We start from the raw sequence: 21,398 nt of genomic DNA on the forward strand, positions 1-21,398 counted from the left end.
TCCCTCAGATCTGCTTTGGCAAGGCATGAAGAAAAGAATACGTGCTTCATTTAGGATGGAGCACAGGTTCACTCTTCAGTAATCTACTTATTGTACAGCAAGATGTCATAGGGAATAGAGTCAGGCATGAAGTCAGGAAAGCCCAAGTTCCAATATAGCTTCAGATACACACTAGCTGTTTGATTCTGGATGAGTCACGTAAGGTTTTCTCAGCATCCTCATCTATAAAATGATCTAGAGAGAAAAAAGGCAAACCACTGTAGTACCAAGAAAGCCCCAGTGGGGTCACAAAGAGTCAGATGTGAAATGACTGAATAACAACAAATTCGCTTACCACTTCTGTGACATCACACAAGGCATTTATCCCTCAGGGACTTCATTTCATCTATAAAATTAGTCAAACCGACTAGAGGTCTTTTAGCATCCTTCATCATCTCAGTGATCCATGTGGTGCCATAAGTCAGTGCATGTGAGGTTAGAGAATGTCAGGAATTGTCTGACACATGCCATGAGTTGTGAAAGATACTTTTCTTCCTAGAGAGCTGGGTCTCATGCCAACAACTCAGCCTGAGATGACCTATAAAAGGTGTCTCTGCCTCTGACTCCTCACTCACTCACGCTGGTTCTTCAGCCGAGTTCCTGTCCGTATCTCTGATCACAGTGAGTATCTACATGAAACCCCAGGGGAAGGCTTGGAACAGAGTAGAAAGGGGGACAGCAGAGTGGATGAAGAAGGATGCATAGAGCGGATGAGAAGGAAGAAAGTTTAAATGAGTGAGAACTACAATGGCTGGTGAAGAATAGAAGTTCATATTTTGGATTTGTTTTAGATTGATGGAGAATCAGTTTGGCTGTCTCCAGATAACAACTAGAAAAGGTCTGGTGTCTGTGTGAGGGCAGTGGAAAGAAAGGAACAATGATCTGAGTTTCTGGAAATTTTCATGAGCTGAAATTCAAAAGGTGTCCTGAGGATGTTCAGGGAACTCATTCCCTCTCTTCTCTAGGACACAAATACCATTATATAATTTTAATATTCAACATTATTTTCCTATTTTGGAAATTCTCAAAAGCTTTATAAGCACTTATGCATACAAAAAGAGAGGCATAGAAGGAGGAAAGATGAAGACAAACAGGAAGAAAAAGAAGGAGAAAATATTAATAATCCTGAACTGATGTAAAACACATGTTCCTTTAACTCCAATTCCAACTCAATGAACTTCAGTACTGGAATTATTGTTAAGCCTTTCTTCTCTGGATACTGATATGTTCTAGTCAAAATTCACTATCACATCATAGATAAATTCCAGGTATAGAAAGCTTGTAAGGCCTGATTTCATGCATCTGAAAAAATTTTATATTGTCTTTTAGGTTTACTGAACTCCCACAGAAATGTCCTGCCAGCAAAGCCAACAGCAGTGCCAGGCTCCTAAGTGCCCACCCAAGTGTCCTCCCAAATGTCAGACACCTAAATGTCCACCCAAGTGCCCACCCAAATGCCCACCCAAGTGCCCTCCCCAGGCTCCATGCCCTCCTCCAGTCTCTTCCTGCTGTGGTTCTAGCTCAGGAGGATGCTGTAGCTCTGGGGGATGCTGTGGCTCCAGCTCTGGAGGATGCTGCAGCTCTGGCTCTGGGGGTGACTGCTGCCTCTTCTCCCATCACAGGAGATCCCACAGGCGCAGGCACCAGAGGTCTGACTGCTGTGACAGTGGCAGTGGGCGCAGTCAGCAGTCTGGAGGCTGCTGTGGGAGCTCTGGAGGCTGCTGTGGAAGCTCTGGTGGCTGCTGTGGTGGCTCCGGGGGCTGCTGCTGATCTGGTGTCCTGACCTAAGAAGAGCAAAACTAACAATTCATTTATTCTTTACTCCTCTTTCCTTAGCCTCCTACATAACTTCCTAGATTACAAATGTTCAGATGTTCTGAGGGGATGGAGAGAAGCAAGGCCTATCACTTTATTTTATTTCAATACCCTCTCTGCCCCCTTCCCCATTCAAGCCATCTTCTTCCTCATTTATCCTAAAAAACAATAAAAGTTGTTGTTCTGGTCACAGCTGCCTCCTATTCTCTATTTTTTCCCCTTTAAAATTTCCTTCAAGGCTCCCTTCTTATTATTCATGGACCCACTGACTTCCCTGATTAATGTCTTCAGGAAACATCCAGACAGTGATTATTAGTGGTAGGGCTGGGAGGCTGAGTTGAGGTTCTCTGCATTCAGACCCAAACAGACAAATACAGAGATTGCATAGAAATCAGCTAATTATGACAAACACCCTTCTGTGAAGGGCAAAATGTGCCAAGCCTTGAAACCTCAGGACAAAGAACACAGATGCCTCTGGCCCTGAGTTCCTGAGGAAAGACTCAAGCCCAGGTGAAAAGGACAGAGGCTGCTCAAGTGTGGGAACAATCTCTGGTTGGAACAGTCTCAAGGGAGAGAGCCTGGTAGGAAGATTCAGGGGCATCTAGTCCTTTCTGCTGGATCCCTGAAGGTTGGGGTGGCTAAAATGAAATATGATCTACCCCTATATACCCTTTCCTTCTCCATAGTAGTTCTGGATATTTGTTTGACCCAGAGCACAGGCATATCCAATACTGAGTCTTGAAAAAAAAAGTCCTCCCTCTGGCCCTAGGTTGTCATTGGTTCTGGTTCCCAAATATAAAAATATATACAGTTTTTACAGGATTTGCCATTGTCCCTCTGCTATCTGTCCTTGTGTGTCTGTTCCTCATTCTAATGAGATGCTCCCAATTCTGGACATAGAGTGCCCTTCTCTCCTTTCCTCACCTCTCCTTATCCCAGGGTTCCTAGCTTGGTTGTATTTCAGCTGAAGTAGCAACACTATAAGATAACCCATTTAATGACAGGGCTTGGTAACAAAAAAGAAAAATGAAAAAATGCACCTTCTGCTCCTCCTTGCAGGTATGGAGGTCTTTGGGTCTGGAATACAGCACTTCCTTTTAGACTCAGTTGGCCTGTTGGTTGATTTAGCAAAGCTTCTTCTTTTCCTCTTTTTATTCTTTGCTCTAAGAAACAGTTCACTAGGTAGGAGACAACAGACTGATTCATTTGGATATGAAGGTGAAGTCAAATAAAGTATACCTAAGTTAAAAGATATATCCATTCTTTATTATCATATAACCCATGGGATGGACTGGTGATCTTCATTCCAATGGACACTCCTACTCATGAATCAATGCCTTCTTGAACAAGGTTACATCTGCCCTACTATGTTCTAGGGATGCCTCCTAGGAATTATGGTCACTCCACCCCTTTTGAACTCTCACACTCTGTGATCCCATAATGTTGTGAAGCCAATGCATAGTTGAGAGAAATATTTCAGGAAAATGAGGGCATCTTAGTTATTCCCTTCAAATCCTGGTCACTGAAGCAACTAGCCAGCAAGTCCTTTGCTACATGCCCACAGCATCGAGCCTGTCCAGAAGAGCTACTAGGGCAGTCACTGTACTGAATGACTTCTTAGAGGTCACCTAATCCAACCCACTGCCTCACAGTCCTTTTTCTCAAAGAGGCATGACTAAGACGGCTCTACTAGGATGACACATTAATTTTTAGCTGACTTCTAGTAACATTTAAATGCCAATTTTGTAATAAATGAATATCAATAAACATTTTTTTCTGCTTTTTCTTCAATGGAAGGGAGATTGAGGACAGAAAATATTTTGGGGATTTGGGTTTCATTTAAAAATTCAATTTATTAGAAACAAGTAATTAAGATTTCCTGAAGGAAATGAAGCCACCAACGAAAGGGTCTTTTTATAACCAGAAGACTGACCAGTCCTAGAAAAAATGGACAAGAAACAAGAAGAAGCAATGCTCACCAGAGAAGATAAGACCAAGAGGATGGGAACATAGGTAACTAGAGGAGGAGAGTGAGAACCAGTAGACACAAGAAAGAGAAATCCAAAAATTGGTACCACTTCACAGAGCACTCCCCAACAGACAAGGAAGTTGTGACAGAAGTGATACTGAGGTAGAGTCATGTAAAATTGGTGTTGGAGGGCAATTCTGAGGGTAAGACTATGGGTTCTTTCTTTTTTAAACCTTACTTTCTACCTTAGAATCAATAGTGTGTATTCATTCCAACAGAAAAGAGTATGGAAGCTCAGCATTGGGGATTAAGTGACTTGCCTAGAGTCATACAACTAAGAAGTATCTGAAGCTAGATTTGAATGTGGGATCTATTAGCCTGTCTCTCAACCCACAGAGCTGCTATATGCCCCTAAAACTATAAGATTGTTGCTCTTGTGTCACTCTCCAAACCAATAGTTTGATGAATGTCTTTTTGACCAACTTCCCTTCAATTGAATGGGAATGCTGAGGTAAAGCTCCTATTACAGAGTGAAATACACAAAGAAGGATCTGATGTCACATAATCATCATCATCCTAGCATATGTATGTATAGCAAGGAAAATTTGAAAGCACACTAGACACATGATGGCCTTTGATCTTCACCACAACTCTGTGAGGTAAGTGCCATTATCCCTGTTTTACAGATGAGGGCACTGAGGCTGAGAAGTCAATAATTTATCCAAATTCACACAGATGACTAAGTAAGTGAGACAGGATACAACCTCAGGCTTCCTATTTCCAAGTTCAGCACTATCCTCTATGCCACCCTCCCTCCAGCAGAGGGAGAAATGGATTAATTAAAGTGGACAATGCTCCTAACCATCTAGGATATTAATTAGAGGCTTTCTACTTACTCCAGCCTGGTTTTCCCAACCTCTCCTGTTATTGACAAAATATTTGCATTGGCAGAGCCCAATACTACTCCCCAGGATCCTCCTCTAGGAAGACTTTTTTTTTTTCTCACATCCCCAAATAATAACATGAGGAATGTTTTCCTCACTCCTGATATCAGAGGAACTCACAGAAACTACCTGAACCATCTATCCCCTTTCCTCCAAGCTGACAGAATGTACTCATTGTGCATTAAACCCTCCTCCCAGCTCTAATCTATCATGGGGAAGTATACGTATGGAGGGGTTTCTTATAACTTCCCTAAAATTCTACATCATAGACTTTGTATTGAGTGTCTGCAGTTGTAGTTGACTAGTGGGGCAGGGACTAGATGACAAGCAGGACTGGATCCTTTCCTGCTTTCATCATTGTCATTGCTATCTCATCCATCATGGAAAGGTACTCGGTATAATCAGGCTTTCAAATTGTTCTTTCAAAGTTGGCAAACCCCAGTTACATCCTTTATCAAATCTGATCATCATTCCCTTTAAATTAACATCACCAGCACCATCAGTATCATCATCATTACTGAAGTCAGAAGGAATGTAGGGAATTCTACAGAGACATCCACAGATGTAGCTCATTTCAGATAATAAGATCAAAGGATCAGGACTTTAGAACCAGAAGAGAGGTCTAGAGGTTATCTAATCCAAGCACCCATTTTACAGATGAAGACATTGAAACGCTGAGATTGTAAATGATTTAAACAAGGTTTCACAGGGAATATATAGTAGAGCCAGGATTCTGATCCACATCTCCTGGTTTTATGTCAACGGTTTTTGCCATAATGTCACATAACATTAACTGTAACAGCAAAAACCTTTAAAATGGATGCTTGTTTTGGGCAGCAAAGTTCTTTTGTGGGGGAAACAGTTTAAGGAATTAGATTGGAAATTCCTTTGAATAGGAAAGAACCTTTTGTAGACAGAGAGAAAAATCTTTTTTTATTCCCTACAGTTCAAATAAATGGCAAATTTAGATTTTTACAGACCAAGTTTTCTTAAAATCCATGCCTCCTCCCCCTACCCATCCCAATCACAGTCATTTTCTATGCTCTGTCTATGGGGCTGTCAGATAATTGATTTTATACAAAAACACTGTACAGAGACCATCCATAAACACATGGATCAAAATACCAGTTAAAGATTTGGGACAGGACTGATAAGTTGGATAAGTTGGTGTATCCCAACAGTGAAATACAGTGCCTTGTGTCCTGGATCTCCCATTCCCCCTTACTTTAGGTGGAAGAATTTTCTCCAGGGTACATAGAAGAAAGAAGATGGAGATCATCTGTCTTACTAACTTTTGACTTGGAGCATGAGCTTTTATGTGGTTGTGTCTAAGAGACAGACAAACAGAGACAGAAACAGACAGAGACTCAGAGAGACAGAGAGAATGAACAAGTGATTGACCAGAAGATGACAGTATGCTGAAAGGGTAGGAAGATATATGTACCCCAATGTATTCCAAGGTCACGATGGAGTCCTAGGTATTCAATAAATGAAAAAGCATTAAAATATTTCTCCATATAATAGAAGTCAACATGTTATGATGGGGGAAGATTATTATATAGGGGACATTTATGTAGATATGTCATAAAAATAATACTGAGGGGGCCAAAACCAGAAAAGAATTATTCCAAGAGTGAAGAAAAACTAATTTCCAACCTTTTCCCACGAGGAAGTACCTCATCCATGTAGATAATTCTGGTAAACCCATATAAAATTTTTTTTTTTTAACTTTTACTGCCCTAACATTCTATAGGATGGATTCTGTATACCTCTTCTGGTATTTGCCTTATCTGACAGTTATTTGTGAGTTTGTTATCTCTTGATTAGATTACAGATTCTGAGTTGGAATCCTGCCCCGAAGGCTTCTTAGCAATAATATTATTGAAGACAGGAACTGTCTCTCATTCATCTCTATTCTTCTCAGAAATGTTTAGTAGAGAATTTTATCCTCAGCTAGTTTCTGAGTGAATGGATAGATGGATAGAGAAATGACATGATGGATTGATGAATGGATAGATGGATTCATGAATGGAGAGATAGATGACCACTTACTCCCAACCTTTGGTTTGCTCAATGAAAAAGTGAAGTTGGGGACTTTGGGGAGGAATTTGTCTTAGACCTACAAAACAATTATAGGGGACCATGTTTGAGGGTCTCAGTTTAGGGGTGGTAATGTGTAAAAGTGGAGGTAAAAGGTGGGTAACCCAAAGTGATAAGACTAGGTAAGAATTAAGTGAAACGATCCCATGAGACTATCATTGGATTATAGCTATAAAGATGGAAAGATCTTAGAAGTCATGTATTTCCATCCCTTCCTGTTAGAGATGAGGAATGGGAATCCTGGAAGTTGAAGTGACTTGCTCAGTCCTAACTCATACAGTTAATAAGAGGTAGAGTGAGGATTTTAACTTGGGTCCTATGATTCTTAAATGTTCTTTCCACTATCCCACCACACACTTCATACAGGACAACAGGGAATGGGGACACATGGAAATTTCTAGAAGTAGACAGAGATTCAATGACTGATGCCCCTAGAGCTTTTACCCTTTGACTAGACATCATGGCCATTTCCTAAACTGCTATTTAAGCATAATATTACCATTTTTTACAAAGAATATGCCTAATGGAAAGCAGAACCATTTGGATTTCCCCTTTACTAGAGAGGTTGGCTCAGATCTGCCTTGGCATGGCATAAAGAAAAAACCAAGGACTTCATTTAGAGAGATCATGATTTAAGCTCTGGCTAATATATTTATTGGATAGCTATATGATGCAATGGATAGAGTACCAGGGGTGGTGAGGAGGGCATATACTGATTAAAAATGACTGTTGTAAGAGAAGATCAGTGAAATAATCTGCCTTCATCTCATTTGTTGAAATCTAGCCCAGTTTATTGCTCTACAACTGCTGAAATTCTAAACTTGTAAATCTATTCAAGGACTTATTGACCCAGTTCAAAAGAACAAATTCAAGATGAAACAATTATGAATGAGGAGAAAGCCTTAGGACTTGGATTTTTCATTTAGATGTACTTGCCTTAAAAAGGGAAAAATGTTTTGGGATAGAGGAGAATTTTTTTTTGGTAGATATAATTGGTTTTCTTATTGGATATTTAATTTAAAAATAAAAAGGAATGTGGGCAGGGAGACATGAGTTCAAATTCAGCCTCAGACACTTACTAGCTGATTAACTCTTAGTAAATCACTATTTGCCTCAGTTTACTTATCTGTGAAATGAGATAGAGAAAGAAATGTCAAACCACTGAGTTATCTTTGCCAAGAAAACCCCCAGTGAGGTCAAGAAGAATGAGATTCGACTGAAACAACTGAAGAACAACAAATCCACTTACTACTTCTGTGACATGACACAAGCATTTGCCTCTCAAGGCCTCATCTATTAAATGAGTCAGCCAGACCAGAGGACTTCTAACATCTCTCACCACCTCGGTGATCCATACACTGACAGAGTTCAGTATGTGAGAGGTTAGAGAATGTCTCTGATACATATCATGAGCTGGGAAAGACACTTCCTCCTAGTGTTGGGTCACATGTGAATAGCTCAGCCTGGGATGCCCTATAAAAGGTGTTCCTGCCTATGCCTCCTCATCCACTCTGGTTCTTCAACAGAGTTCCTGTCGGTGTCTCTGATCAAGGTGAGTGTCTGCATGAGAGTCCAGGGGGAGGCTTGGAGCAGGGAGTTGGAGGAGAGAGATGGAGTGTATCAAGCAGGGGAAGAGAGAAGTGGGGCAACGGTAGAAAGGATGGGAAGGATTGATAAAGGGACTGAGAAAAAGACAGAGTTAAACATAGTGAGAAACAAATCAGCTTGTGAAGAATAGAAGCTTGTGTTTTGGATTTGTTCTGGACTGCTGGCGAATCAGTTTGGATTTCTCTAGAAAACAACTAGGAAAGGGTCAAATGTTTATGTGAGTATGGTGAAAGGGAGTTTCTGGAAACGTTCATAAACTGGAATTCAAAAAGTGTCCTTAAGATGTCAAGAGAAGTCATTCACTCTCTTCTCTAGGACACAAACCGATACATAATATTTAAGATTCTATATGCTTTTCCCAGTTCTGCTATTTTCAACAGGTATAGATGTATATATACATACAAAAGGAAAATACAGTGAAAAAGGGCAAACAAGGAGAGATAGGGAGAAAATTGATGATCACTTGAATTGATATAAAATGCATATTCACTCAATGCCAATGTCAATCTCAATGCATTTTAATAGAGGAATTATTTTACCTTTTTTTCTTTCTGGATACTAATATGTTCCAAGTAAAAACTATATGTATCAACAGGTGGCAAAAAAATTTAATACTGGATTTCATACACCTAAAAAAATCCTATATTGTTTTTTTAGGTCTACTGAATTCAGATAGAGATGTCCTGCCAGCAAAGCCAGCAGCAGTGCCAGGCCCCTAAGTGCCCACCCAAGTGTCCTCCCAAATGTCAGACACCTAAGTGCCCACCCAAGTGTCCTCCCAAATGCCCTCCCAAGTGCCCTCCCCAGGCTCCATGCCCTCCTCCAGTCTCTTCCTGCTGTGGTTCTAGCTCAGGAGGATGCTGTAGCTCTGGGGGATGCTGTGGCTCCAGCTCTGGAGGATGCTGCAGCTCTGGCTCTGGGGGTGGCTGCTGCCTCTTCTCCCATCACAGGAGATCCCACAGGCGCAGGCACCAGAGGTCTGACTGCTGTGACAGTGGCAGTGGGCGCAGCCAGCAGTCTGGAGGCTGTTGTGGGAGCTCTGGAGGCTGCTGTGGGAGCTCTGGGGGCTGCTGTGGTGGCTCTGGGGGCTGCTGCTGATCTGATACCCCAACCTAAGAAGAAAAGAAGAGATCATTCATTGACTCTGCTCCCTTTTCTCCTCACTCCTTCGCCTTCTCTGTAACTGCCTGGATTTGAACCGTTCAGATGTTCTTAGGAGATGGAGCGAAGCAAGGGCTTCATTTTTCCTCAGGCCACCAGACTTCAAACCAACCTCCTTTTCCTCATTTACTCTAAGGAACAATAAATTTTGGTTCTTTTTTTCTGGTTACAGTTGCCTTCTCGTCTCTGTTCTTACCTTTTTTATAAATTCCTTCAAGGCTCCATTCTTGTTAATTGATCCACAGACCTCCCTGATTAGTGCTTTCAGGGATTGCCCTGATTGGCATTGCTGTGGGTAGGGCTGGGAGATTGGGGGAGTGGGATGAGGTTCTCTTTATTCAGACCCAAGGGGACACATACAGTATGTAGAAATCAGTTCATTATAATAACCATCCTTCCCTATAGGGCAAAAGGTGCCAAGGCTTGAAACCTTAGGACAGAAAGGACAGGGCTTCTGGTTCTGAGTTACAGGGGAAAGAGAAATGCTCAAGCCCAGGTGAAAAGGAAAGAGGCTACCTCGATGTGAAAACAGTCCTCTCTTTGGAGGAGACAGTCTGAAGGGACAGAGCCTGGTAGGAAGATTCAGGGATTCAGGGATCAATCAAGGTTGGGCTGGCTAAATAATAACATGATCTGTCCTTACATTCTCTCTTTGCGCAAGTCCTGGCTATCTGTCTGATTCAGAGCACAGCCATATCCAATATTGTCCACCTTATTCTTTACAAAAGTCCTCTTTCTGGCACTGGGCTAGCCCTGTCTCACTGATTATAGCCTCCAAATCTTAGAAAATTTGTAGTGTTTACTAGGTCTGCCATCATCCTTCATCATCATCGTCCCTCTGCCCCTGATGGGAAGCTCCCAATTCCAGAGTTCAAGGCAACCCTGAGGGCCTGTACTCTGTCTCCACTAACAGATTACCTATCTGGACATACATTCACCTTCTCCCTTTTCCTCAAATATTCTTATCCTAGGAGTCCCAAAATTATATTTCAATTATAAAAGAGTGTTGTAATATACTTTATTTAATAACTGGACTTGGCAAAAAAAAAGAAATGAAAGAATGTGCCTTCTTATCTTACTTGAAAATATGGAAGTCCTAGGGCTGTAGACTAAGGTATATACTGTCAAACTCAACTTGTCTGTTGGTTGATTGTACAAAGGTTCTTCTTTTTTTTTATTCCTTGTTCTAAGAGATAGCTTGTTGGAGAGATGGATTCATTTGTATATGAAGGTGAAGCTACAGACGATGTGCCAAAGTTAAAAGATAAATCCATTCTTTATTACCATGTAGCCCATAATGAAGGGCTAAAGAGCCTCATCCCAACAATCACTCACTCACCTTAGTGATCCAGATCCCCCAGAGCAAGGTTACCTCTCCCTACTATGTTTTAGGAGTACCTCTAAGGGACACCAAGAGTATTTCTCCATTGCTATTCACTCGAGACCCCATGTCAGTATCAGCCTCTAGAAATAATTAATATCTTCCTTATATCAGAGACACATGCCAGCAATTAATACTATCATAGTATTTGATAAGTTAATGTCAATTAGCTTTTACAAAACGATTTAATGAGAAAATATAGTAGCTAGGGGCAGCTAGATGGTGCAGTGGATAAAGCACCAGACCTGGATTAAGGGAAACTCATTTTCCTGATTTCAAACCTGGCTCAGACCCTCACTTGTGTGTCTCTGGGCAAGTCATTTAACTCTGTTTCCTCAATGTTCTCATCTGCAAGATGAGTTGGAGAAGGAAATGGCAAACCACTGCAGAGTGTTTGCCAAGAAAATCCCAACTGGGGTTACAAAGAGTCTGACAGTGCTGAAACAACTGAATAACAACAATAAATTACCTTTCTTCCCAATCCCAACATCTGGAAGCCCACTCATCCCTGTAACCCCTGGTGAAGAGAAAAGACTATCCTTAAAGTAGTTCTTATGAAATATTCACCCTGAGCAAACTTGCTTCTAAGTGTAACACAGTTGATGAATGTATTACTGTTCCTCCCTTATGGCTTCCTTGGATACCCTGGTAAACTGAGGAAAGGACTTTGCTCTTTGCTCTTTGTCTACAAAGTCTAGCATGGACTGTGGCTCCTAGAACTCTGGTGGTTTTCTCTCCAGAGCTTTTGAAATTCATACAATCATGACCAAAGTGCCAAATTCCTTCACTAAGAGCAGGAACAAAAAGTAAATGTAAAGAAAGAGATAAGAACAAATAGATCTTCATGTTCTTGAACCATACCAGAGTAGGGAAAAAGGCCTCTTTCTCTACCCGTACTCTGGAATTGTTCCTGACTTTCACATTTGAACACAGGTAGGCAGAAAAGAAGGATAAATCATCATTTAATGCCTTTGTAAGCATCACCAATTCATGGTACAATATCCAGTCAAACATTATTCTCCTTTAGGTGATGAAATCAATTGGAAAGAATACCTGAAGTTCATGTGAGGACAACATCAGGAAAAGAAAGGTGATCCTGGGCAGGTCCCTTAATGTTTATCAGCCTCTGTTTCTTCAACTGTAAAACAGGAATAATAATGGTAGCTACCTATCAGATTGGTTATGGAAATCAATGGAGATCATATTTGTGAAGCACTTGGCACAGTTCCTGGCTCAGAGTAGTACTTAATAGATGCTTATTTCTTTAGGAAACCTTCTGTGAATATTTATAACTGTATTCTCAATGGCCATTCCCAGTTCCTGGATACAATTATAAAATAATGATCATATATACTTTATTATAATAAAATAAGCTACTAATTCTTTTTTTTATTTGATGAATTATTCTTTTTTTTAAACAACATTTTATTTGGTCATTTCAAAACATTATTCATTGGAGACAAAGATCATTTTCTTTTCCTCCCCCCACCCCCCATAGCTGATTCCACTGGGTTTCACATGTGTTTTTGATTCGAACCCATTTCCATGTTGTTGGTATTTGCATTAGAGTGATCATTTAAAGTCTCTCCTCAGACATGTCCCCTTAACCACTGTAGTCAAGCAGTTGCTTTTCCTCAGTGTTTTTACTCCCACAGTTTGTCCTCTGCTTGTGGATAGTGTTTTTTTCTCCTGGATCCCTGCAGATTGTTCAGTGACATTGCATTGACACTAATGGAGAAGTCCATTACGTTCTCTTGTGCCACAGTGTATCAGTCTCTGTGTACAATGTTCTCCTGGTTCTGCTCCTCTCGCTCTGCATCACTTCCTGGAGTTTGTTCCAGTCTCCATGGAATTCCTCCACTTTATTATTCCTTTTAGCACAATAGTATTCCATCACCAACAGATACCACAATTTGTCCAGCCATTCCCCAATTGATGGGCATCCCCTCATTTTCCAATTTTTGGCCACCACAAAGAGTGCAGCTATGAATATTCTTGTACAAGTCTTTTTCCTTACTATCTCTTTGGGGTACAAACCCAGCAGTTAAGCTACTAATTCTAAATGATTGTTCATTTTCATTTTCCTCATTTATTTGAAATTTATTATTAACAATCAATCAGTAGACATTTGTTAAACATCTATTCTGTCCCAGTCACTGTAAGTACCTATAACAATAGCAATAGTGGTAGTTAGCCTTTCAATAGGGCTTTAAAGTTTGCAAATTGTTTTACATATATCATCTCATTTGATCCTCTGGGTAACCCTATAAGGTAGGTGCTAACAATTTACAGAAAAGGAAACTGAGGCTGAGAGACCTTAGGTGTCTTGTCCAGGGTGACACAGGTAATAAATGCCTAAAGAAGGTTTTGAACTAAGAACTTTTAAATTCCAAATCCTTGGTTCTATCCACTGGGCCACCTTACTGCCTAATAGGAGCATAGATGATAATTATTCTTGTTTATGTTAAGAATTAAATTTTTTTAAGTCATTGCCTTTCTAAAAGTTGATGAGATATGTTACAGATGTAATCATCCATATTTGACAGATAAGGAAACTAAAGCCTAGAGACATAAAATGACTTACCCATGAACACAATAGATACCCTATCAAAATCCATATTTAAATCTGTCTCCCAAATCCAAACCCAGCACAAATCCAATACCCCAAGGTAAGGCTTTCCCCTAAAAATATCACATGCCAAAAAATGGAATTGTAACCAGATACTCAATGATCACCAATCAGATGTGACATAGTAGGGATTCCTTTTGATATGAATTGATCAGGATAATCCATGTGGGCCATTCTGTGATCCCATGATGCTCTGAAGTTGATGAAGAGTTGAGAGAAGCATTATAGTGGAAAATGAGGATATTTTAATTATAGCCTTCATATCCTGGCCACTGAGCCATCTAAGCTAGTCCTTTGCCTCATGCTCATAGCCTCAGTCCTGGTCAGGAAGTACTACTTAGGGAGTAACAGTGCTCAAAAAGAGATGACACAATCCAACCCTCTCCCCTATAGCTTCTTCTCTCCATTGGACAATACTGAGACTGAATAAATAAGTAATAATAAGATTTCTTCTTGTTTCCTTTTTTCATCAGTGGGACAGAGGTGAAAGGGACAGATAAAAATTTGATGAGTTTTGGTCTAATTTACAAATTCAAAGTAAAAGTATTATAAAATAAGTAACAACCAAAGTTTCCTTTAAAAAAAGGAGTCACAAACAAAAGGGCCTCCTTATAGCCAGAGAGATGACTAGTTTTAGAGAAAAAGAAATAAAAGGGAGTAACTCACCAGGGGAGCCAAGCCAAGGAAAAAGGGGGCATTTGGTAGATGGAAGAGGAAAATGATACAAGACAGACACAAGAAATCCAAATCCAAATATCTCAATCCCTTAAACAGACAGTTCTCCAATAGATAAGGGAAGAGGTAGAGCTTGTGACATACTGAAGGAGAGTACAAATCATTCAACATTGGTGCTGGAGGGCAAATTTGAGAGTAGGACTGTTTGATTCTGGCTTCCATTCATCCACAGGTTTTGTGAAAGATGGTTTGATTGGTTAGCTCCCACTCCTCTAAATGGAATGCTGAGGGAAAGTCTATCCCAACCATAGAGCCATCTATAGGAAGATGGAGCTGGACAAGTTCACACTGATCTCACATCATCATCACCATCATCACCCTAACATTTGTATAGCCAATTAAGGTTGAAAGCACTCTACACCCATGATTTCATCTGATTCTCACAATAACTTCAACATAAGTGCCATTATTCTTGTTTCAGAGATGAGGCCACTAAATCTGAAAAAAGTTCATGCAGGAATTGAGACAGGCTGCAACTTAATGTCTTCTTGAATCCAAGTTCAACACTGTATTCTCTCTGCCTCTTTCATTAAATATAATGGCGCCAACATCACTTTTCCCAGTAGAAGACGAAAAAGGTTAATTAAAGTGGTCAACTTTTCCTAGCCATTCAGGCTACAGATGCAGAAGCGTTCTACTGCTAACCTAATTTTTTTTTCAAGTCTTCTATTATAACCAAGTATTTCTATTGGCAGAGTTCAATATAGCTACTCCCCCGCCCCTTCCATACTGAGTCTCTTTGAAGACCTGGTCTCTCCTATGCACCCCCAAAATCAAGAGGAACTCCTTCCTCACTTCTCACATCACAAGGACCTAGTAAACCACCTGAACTATCCTCTTTGCTCCAAACTGACAAAATGCACTAATTGTGACCCCCAACTATAAAACCTTCTCCCAGCTTGAATCTTCTATGGGAGAGGATAATTATGGAGAGGGGTATTAAAACTTCCTTAAGGTCCCAAACTATGGATTTTATATTGAATATCTAAAATTGTATTTGACTAGTTGGGTGGAGACTAGGTGACAAGGAGGACTGGATCTTTTCCTGATATCATCATTGTCATTGTTATCTTCTTTATCATGAAAAGGCATCTAGAGTAACCTGGAATTCAAATCATGCTTTCAAGTTGGCAAAACCCAGTTACATCCTTTATCTCATCTGATCATCATTCCCTTTAACGTCACCAGCACCATCAGCATTATTATCATTACTGAAGTCAGTGGAAATAGTGAGTGTCGTACAAAGACATCCACAAGTGCTTCAAATATTCAGATCAAATAATAAGATCAAAGGTGATGATTTAGAAGCAAAAGGGAGTTCAGAGGCCATCTAATCCAAGCTCTCATGTTACAGATTGAGACTGAGGATGTAAGTGATTTAAATAAGATCTCACAGGGAATAAAGAGCAAAGCCAGGATTCAGATCTACTGACTTTATCTGCAGGGCTTTTGTGACATGCATCATTAAATGTAAAAACAAAAACTTTAGAAAGGTTATTGATTTTGGTGAACAAAGAAAGTTCTTTTTTAAGGAATCATACGAGGAATTCCTTTGTATAAGGAGGGCCATTTGTAATTTTTAGAAATCTTTGGTTATTATCTTCAGTGCATAGAAGTGGGAAATTGAGGTTTTTGCTGACCAATTTTTATTAAAATCCATACCTTCTACCCACTACCAGTCACAGTCACATCTCTGTCCACTGGGTATTATCGAATCAGTCTCTTTCCATGCAAATGCTCGTGAAGATATGAGATAAAAAAATACTTTCACTGCACTGATGTGTAATTGTATAGAGTCTTATAATATCCATTTTATACTAAATTATAATTATATGTCAATTTGTTATTTAGATTAGAGTTTAGAGATTCTGAGTTGAAATTCTGCCCCAGATACTTCTTAACTGTATGACCCTGGGTGAGCCATCCAACCTCTCTCAAATATCCAATGGGGATAAAAATAGCACCAACCTCCCAGGACTGTACCTTAAGTGAGAGATTAAATGTAAAGTGCTTACCAAATCATAATGGGCAAGATACATTTTAGCTACTATTAGTATCATTAAGGACATGGAGTGTGTCTTATCCTTTTTATCTCCTCAAAAGCTCTTAGTGGACAATTTTGTTCTCACATAATTGCTGAATAAATGGAAGGATGAATGAATAAAAAGATGAGTGAATGGACAGATGAATGAATGAATGGATAGATGCATGGATGGAATAATAGATAGATTGATGAATAGATAACTAATTAATTCCAGTCTTTGGGTTGCTTTCTGAAAAGGGTGTGTTAAAGCATTAGAGATCAGTATATCATAGACCTGGGAGAAGAGAGAGATATGGGGAAGGGGGGTTTAAAAGTCTCTGTTGAGGAGGGGTTGAGTGGAAGTATAAGATAGCTATAGACCCAAGAAATAACTTTAGGTCAAGCTAAAGACATAGTAAAATGCTCTCAGGAAACAAACATGGAATTAAAGCTAGAAAAATGAAACATCATAGAGATCAAACTAGTCCCTTCTATTTAGAGGTAAGGAATCAAAAGCCTGGGATTGAACTGAGTTGCCTAAATTCACACAGATAATAAGAGAAAGGGTAAGGATTAGAATTTGGATCCTGTGACTCCAAAGCAAGACCTCTTGCTACTTTCCCACCAAGCATCTCATAGGGGACAACAGGGCATGGGACCACATGAAAATTTCTAGGAGAGGACAAAGCCTTGGAGACTGAAGTCTCACAGCTTTTACCCAATGACAAATTTCAGAGCGATTTCCCTGAATTTTTCTGAGTGGAGTATTCCCAATCCTTACAAAGAATATGCTTACCAAAAGCATCATCTGGATCCCCTCCTACTAAAGAAGCTACCTCAGATATGTCTTGGCATAGCATATTGAAAAGAACATGGACTTCATTTGAGGGACTATTAAGCCCTGGATAATCCACTTACTGAGCAGCTAGGTTGCATAGTAGATAGAGCATTAAACCAGAAATTAGGAAGACCTGAGTTCAGATCTGGCCTCTGACACCTTACTAGCTATGTGAACCTGGGCACATCAAATAACTCTGTTTGCCTCAATTTTCTCATTGATATAACTATCTAGAGAGAGAAATGGCAAACTACTCCAGTATCTGGCAAGAAAACCACAAGTGGGTTATGAGGAGTCAGACATGGCTGAAACAACTAAACAAAAATAGTAAATCCACTTGCTGCTTCTGTGACTTTAAACAAGGAATTTGCCTCTCTGGGCCTTAGAGTCTTCATCTATAAAATAAGTCAGCCAAACATTGAGGCTTGACACCTCAATGATCCATACACTGACATAGGTCAGCATGTGAGAGATAGAGAATGTCAGGAATTGTCTGACACATGCCATGAGTTGTGAAAGACACTCTTACTCTTAAAGAGCTGTGTCTCGTGCCAACAACTGAGTCTGGGATGCCCTATAAAAGATGTTTCTGTCCCTAGCTCCTCACTCACTGGTTCTTCAGCAGAAAACTCCTGTACTTGTCTCTGATCAAGGTGAGTGTCAGCCTGAGAGCCAATGGGGAGGCTTAGAATAGAGTATTGGAGGAAAGGAAAGGAGAGTACCAGTCATCAAAAGAGAGGAATACAAAGGGAGACTGCAGGGGGGATGAAGGCAGAAGGGTAGAAGGCTGAGGAGGAGGAAAGAATTAAATTGAGTGAGAAGATCAATGGCTGGTAAAAAAAAATAGAAGCTTGAACTTTGGATTTGTTCTAGACTGATGTAGAATCAGTTTGGCTAGCCCCAGAAAACAACCAGAAAAGGGTTTGATCTCTGGGCAAAGAGGACTGAGGAGACACAGTGATTTCAGCTACTAGGAACTGCAGTGAACTGGAATCCAAAGGAGGTCCTCAACCTGTCAGGGGAAGTCTTCTCCTTCCTTCTTCAGAATATTTAGACACTATTTAACCTTTAATATTCTATCTACTTTTTCTGTTCCTGCAGGATTCAACAGATATAGATGTGTGTGTATATATACACATATTATACATAAGTAGAGGGAGAGACAGAGACAGGAAGAGACAGACAGAGATAATATTGATAATCTCCTGAAATTATATAAAATACATATTCCCTCTTCCCAAATTCCAACCTAAACTCATTAAGATAAGGGAATTGTCTTGTTGGACCTTTTTTTTTTCCTTCTGGATATGAATATATTATAGGAAAAATCCACCATCCAACATGAATCAATTCAGGGAAAGAGAGTTTTTAGGATTCAACTGCATACATCTGAAAAAATCCAATATTGTCTTTCAGGTTTACTGAACTTCCACAGAGATGTCCTGCCAGCAAAGCCAGCAACAATGCCAGGCCCCGAAGTGCCCACCCAAGTGTCCTCCCAAGTGTCAGACACCTAAGTGTCCACCCAAGTGTCCTCCCAAGTGCCCACCCAAGTGTCCACCCAAGTGCCCTCCCCAGGCTCCATGCCCTCCTCCTTCTTGCTGTGGCTCTAGCTCAGGAGGATGCTGTAGCTCTGGGGGATGCTGTGGCTCCAGTTCTGGAGGATGCTGCAGCTCTGGCTCTGGAGGAGGCTGCTGCCTCTTCTCCCACCACCATAGAAGATCCCACAGGCACAGACGCCCAAAGTCTGACTGCTGTGACAGTGGCAGTGGGCGCAGCCAGCAGTCTGGAGGCTGCTGTGGGAGCTCTGGAGGTTGCTGTGGTAGCTCTGGAGGCTGCTGTGGGAGCTCTGGAGGCTGCTGTGGGAGCTCCGGGGGCTGCTGCTGATCTGGTATCCCAATCTAAGAAGAGAGGAAGAAGCTATTAATGGACCCTGCTCCCTTTTCTTTTCACTCCTTAGCCTTTGGAACCTCCTGGATTTGAACTATTCAGATGTTCTTAGTAGATGGAGAGAAACAAGGCCAATCATTTCATTTTATTTCAACCCTCCACTCCCCCCCCCCAGAATTGAAACCATTCCTCTCTTTTTCATTTAACCTAAGCAACAATAAAGTTTTTGTTCTGGTCACAGGTGTCTCCTGTTCTTCTCTGTTTTATCCCTTTTGAACTTCCTTCAAGGCTCCTTTCTCATAAATAAACCTAAGGACTTCCCTGAATAATGACTTCAGGGACTGCATGGGCAATGATTGGTGGTAGAAGGGGACACAGAGTCTGTGTAGTAATCGGTTAATTATGATGACCACCTTTCCCTAAAGGAAAAATGTGCCAAGGGTTGAAATCTCAGTACAGACAGAGAACATAAGTGCTTCTAGGTCTGAGTTATTGGTCAAGACAAAGGCTCAAACCCAGGTTAAAAAGAAAGAGGTTAGTCAGGCATAGGGATAACTGTCTGGTTTGGAATAGACAGCCTCAGGGACAGAACTTGGCAGGAAGATTCAGGAGGACCCAGCCATTTTTGTGGCTCATTCAAAATGGGGATGGCAGAAGGCATGGTCTATCTCTATTTTTCCTTTTCCTTTCAGTACTGGTCCCGGCTGTCATTTAACCCACATCACAGGCATATCCAGTACTGTCCCTCTTTTTCAATTAAAAAAAAAAAACTTCTCTATATCATCAACAAAGTCCAGCAGCAAGAGATAAAAAGAGAAATTCCATTTAAAATAATTCTAGACACACCTGGGAGTCTACTTGCCAAGACAAATATAGGAATTACATGAATGTAATTACAAAAACCTTTTCACATGCAAAAAAGTCAGATTTAAACAATTGGGAAAATATCACTTGCTCATGGGAGGGCTAAGTTAACATAATAAAAATGACAATTCTACCTAAATTATTTTATTTAGTCAGTGCCATGCCCAACAGACCACCAAAAAGTTATTTTATAGAAAAAACTAATAATAAAATTCATCTGAAAGAACAAATCAAGGGAATTAATGAAAAAAAAAACATGAAGGAAGATGACTTATCAATGGCAGATCTCAAGCTGTTCTATAAAGCAATAATCTTCAGAACAATCTGGTACTGGCAAAGAAATAGAATGGTAGATCACTGGAATAGACTTGATTCACAAAATACAATGGTAATTGACCATTGCAATCCAGTGTTTGATAAACCCAAAGATCCCAGATTTTGGAATAAGAATTTATTATTTGACAAAAACTGCTGAGAAAACTGGAAAACAATATGACAGAAAGTAGGCATCGACCAATATCTCACACTCTCTAGCAAGGTAAGGTCAAAATGGACATGTGATTTAGACATAAAGGGTTATAACATAAGCAGATTAGTGGAGCATGGAATAGTTTGCCTGTCAGATATATGGAAAAGAGAAGAATTTGTGAGTAAACAAATATGGAGAAAATTACTAGATGTAAAGTGAATAATTTGTATTATATCAAATTTAAAAGGGGTCTCACAAATAAAATCAATATAACCAAGGTTAGAAGGGAAACAACAAAATGTAAAAAAAAAATTACAGCAAATTTCTCTGGGAAAGGCCTCATTTCTCAAATAGATAAAGAATTGAATCAAATATTAAGAACACAATTCATTCCTCAATTGACATATTGTCAAAGGATATGAACAATCAGTTTTCAGATGAAGAAATCAAAGCTATCAATAATCATAAGAAAAAATGTTCCAAATCAATATGGATTAGAGAAATATAAATTAAAACAACTCTGAGGTACCACCTCATACCTATCAGATTGGCCAATAAGACAATAAAGGAAACTAATAAATGATGGAGGGAATGTGACAAACTTGGGACATTAATGCATTGCTGATGGAATTGTGAATTGATACAACCATTCTGGAGAACAATTTGGAATTATGCCAAAGGGCTATAAAACTGTGCATAGCCTTTAATCTGGTAACACCACAACTAAGTTTGTATCCCAAAGAGATCCCCCCAAAAAGGAGGAAATTACCTATTTGAACAAGAAAATTTTAGCAGCACTTTTTGTGATGGCAAAGAATTAGAAATTGAGAGGATGTTCATCAATCGGAGAATGGCTGAACAAATTGTTACATGTAATTGTAATGGAATATTATTGTGCTATAAGAAACAATGAGCAGGATGATTTCAGAAAAG

General features: G+C 40.0%; 3 protein-coding genes across 3 annotated transcripts; all 3 read left to right on the forward strand.

Annotated features, from left to right (window-relative positions):
• Positions 1-1,349: 1,349 nt before the first annotated feature.
• On the forward strand, positions 1,350-2,063 carry LOC103097215 (late cornified envelope protein 2C-like). The gene has a single exon (XM_016429707.2). It carries the CDS (start codon positions 1,390-1,392, stop codon positions 1,807-1,809), a length of 420 nt encoding a protein of 139 aa, XP_016285193.2. The 5' UTR covers positions 1,350-1,389; the 3' UTR covers positions 1,810-2,063.
• A 6,226-nt stretch (positions 2,064-8,289) lies between these two features.
• On the forward strand, positions 8,290-9,812 carry LOC103097328 (late cornified envelope protein 2D-like). The gene is made up of 2 exons (XM_016429708.2): positions 8,290-8,419; positions 9,133-9,812. Exon 2 carries the CDS (start codon positions 9,154-9,156, stop codon positions 9,571-9,573), a length of 420 nt encoding a protein of 139 aa, XP_016285194.1. The 5' UTR covers positions 8,290-8,419; positions 9,133-9,153; the 3' UTR covers positions 9,574-9,812.
• A 7,997-nt stretch (positions 9,813-17,809) lies between these two features.
• Positions 17,810-19,363, forward strand: LOC103097443 (late cornified envelope protein 2A-like). The gene is made up of 2 exons (XM_007485492.3): positions 17,810-17,895; positions 18,659-19,363. Exon 2 carries the CDS (start codon positions 18,680-18,682, stop codon positions 19,127-19,129), a length of 450 nt encoding a protein of 149 aa, XP_007485554.2. The 5' UTR covers positions 17,810-17,895; positions 18,659-18,679; the 3' UTR covers positions 19,130-19,363.
• Positions 19,364-21,398: the final 2,035 nt, after the last annotated feature.

This window comes from Monodelphis domestica, chromosome 2 (genome assembly GCF_027887165.1).
Source record: "Monodelphis domestica isolate mMonDom1 chromosome 2, mMonDom1.pri, whole genome shotgun sequence".
Lineage (NCBI taxonomy): Eukaryota > Metazoa > Chordata > Mammalia > Didelphimorphia > Didelphidae > Monodelphis > Monodelphis domestica.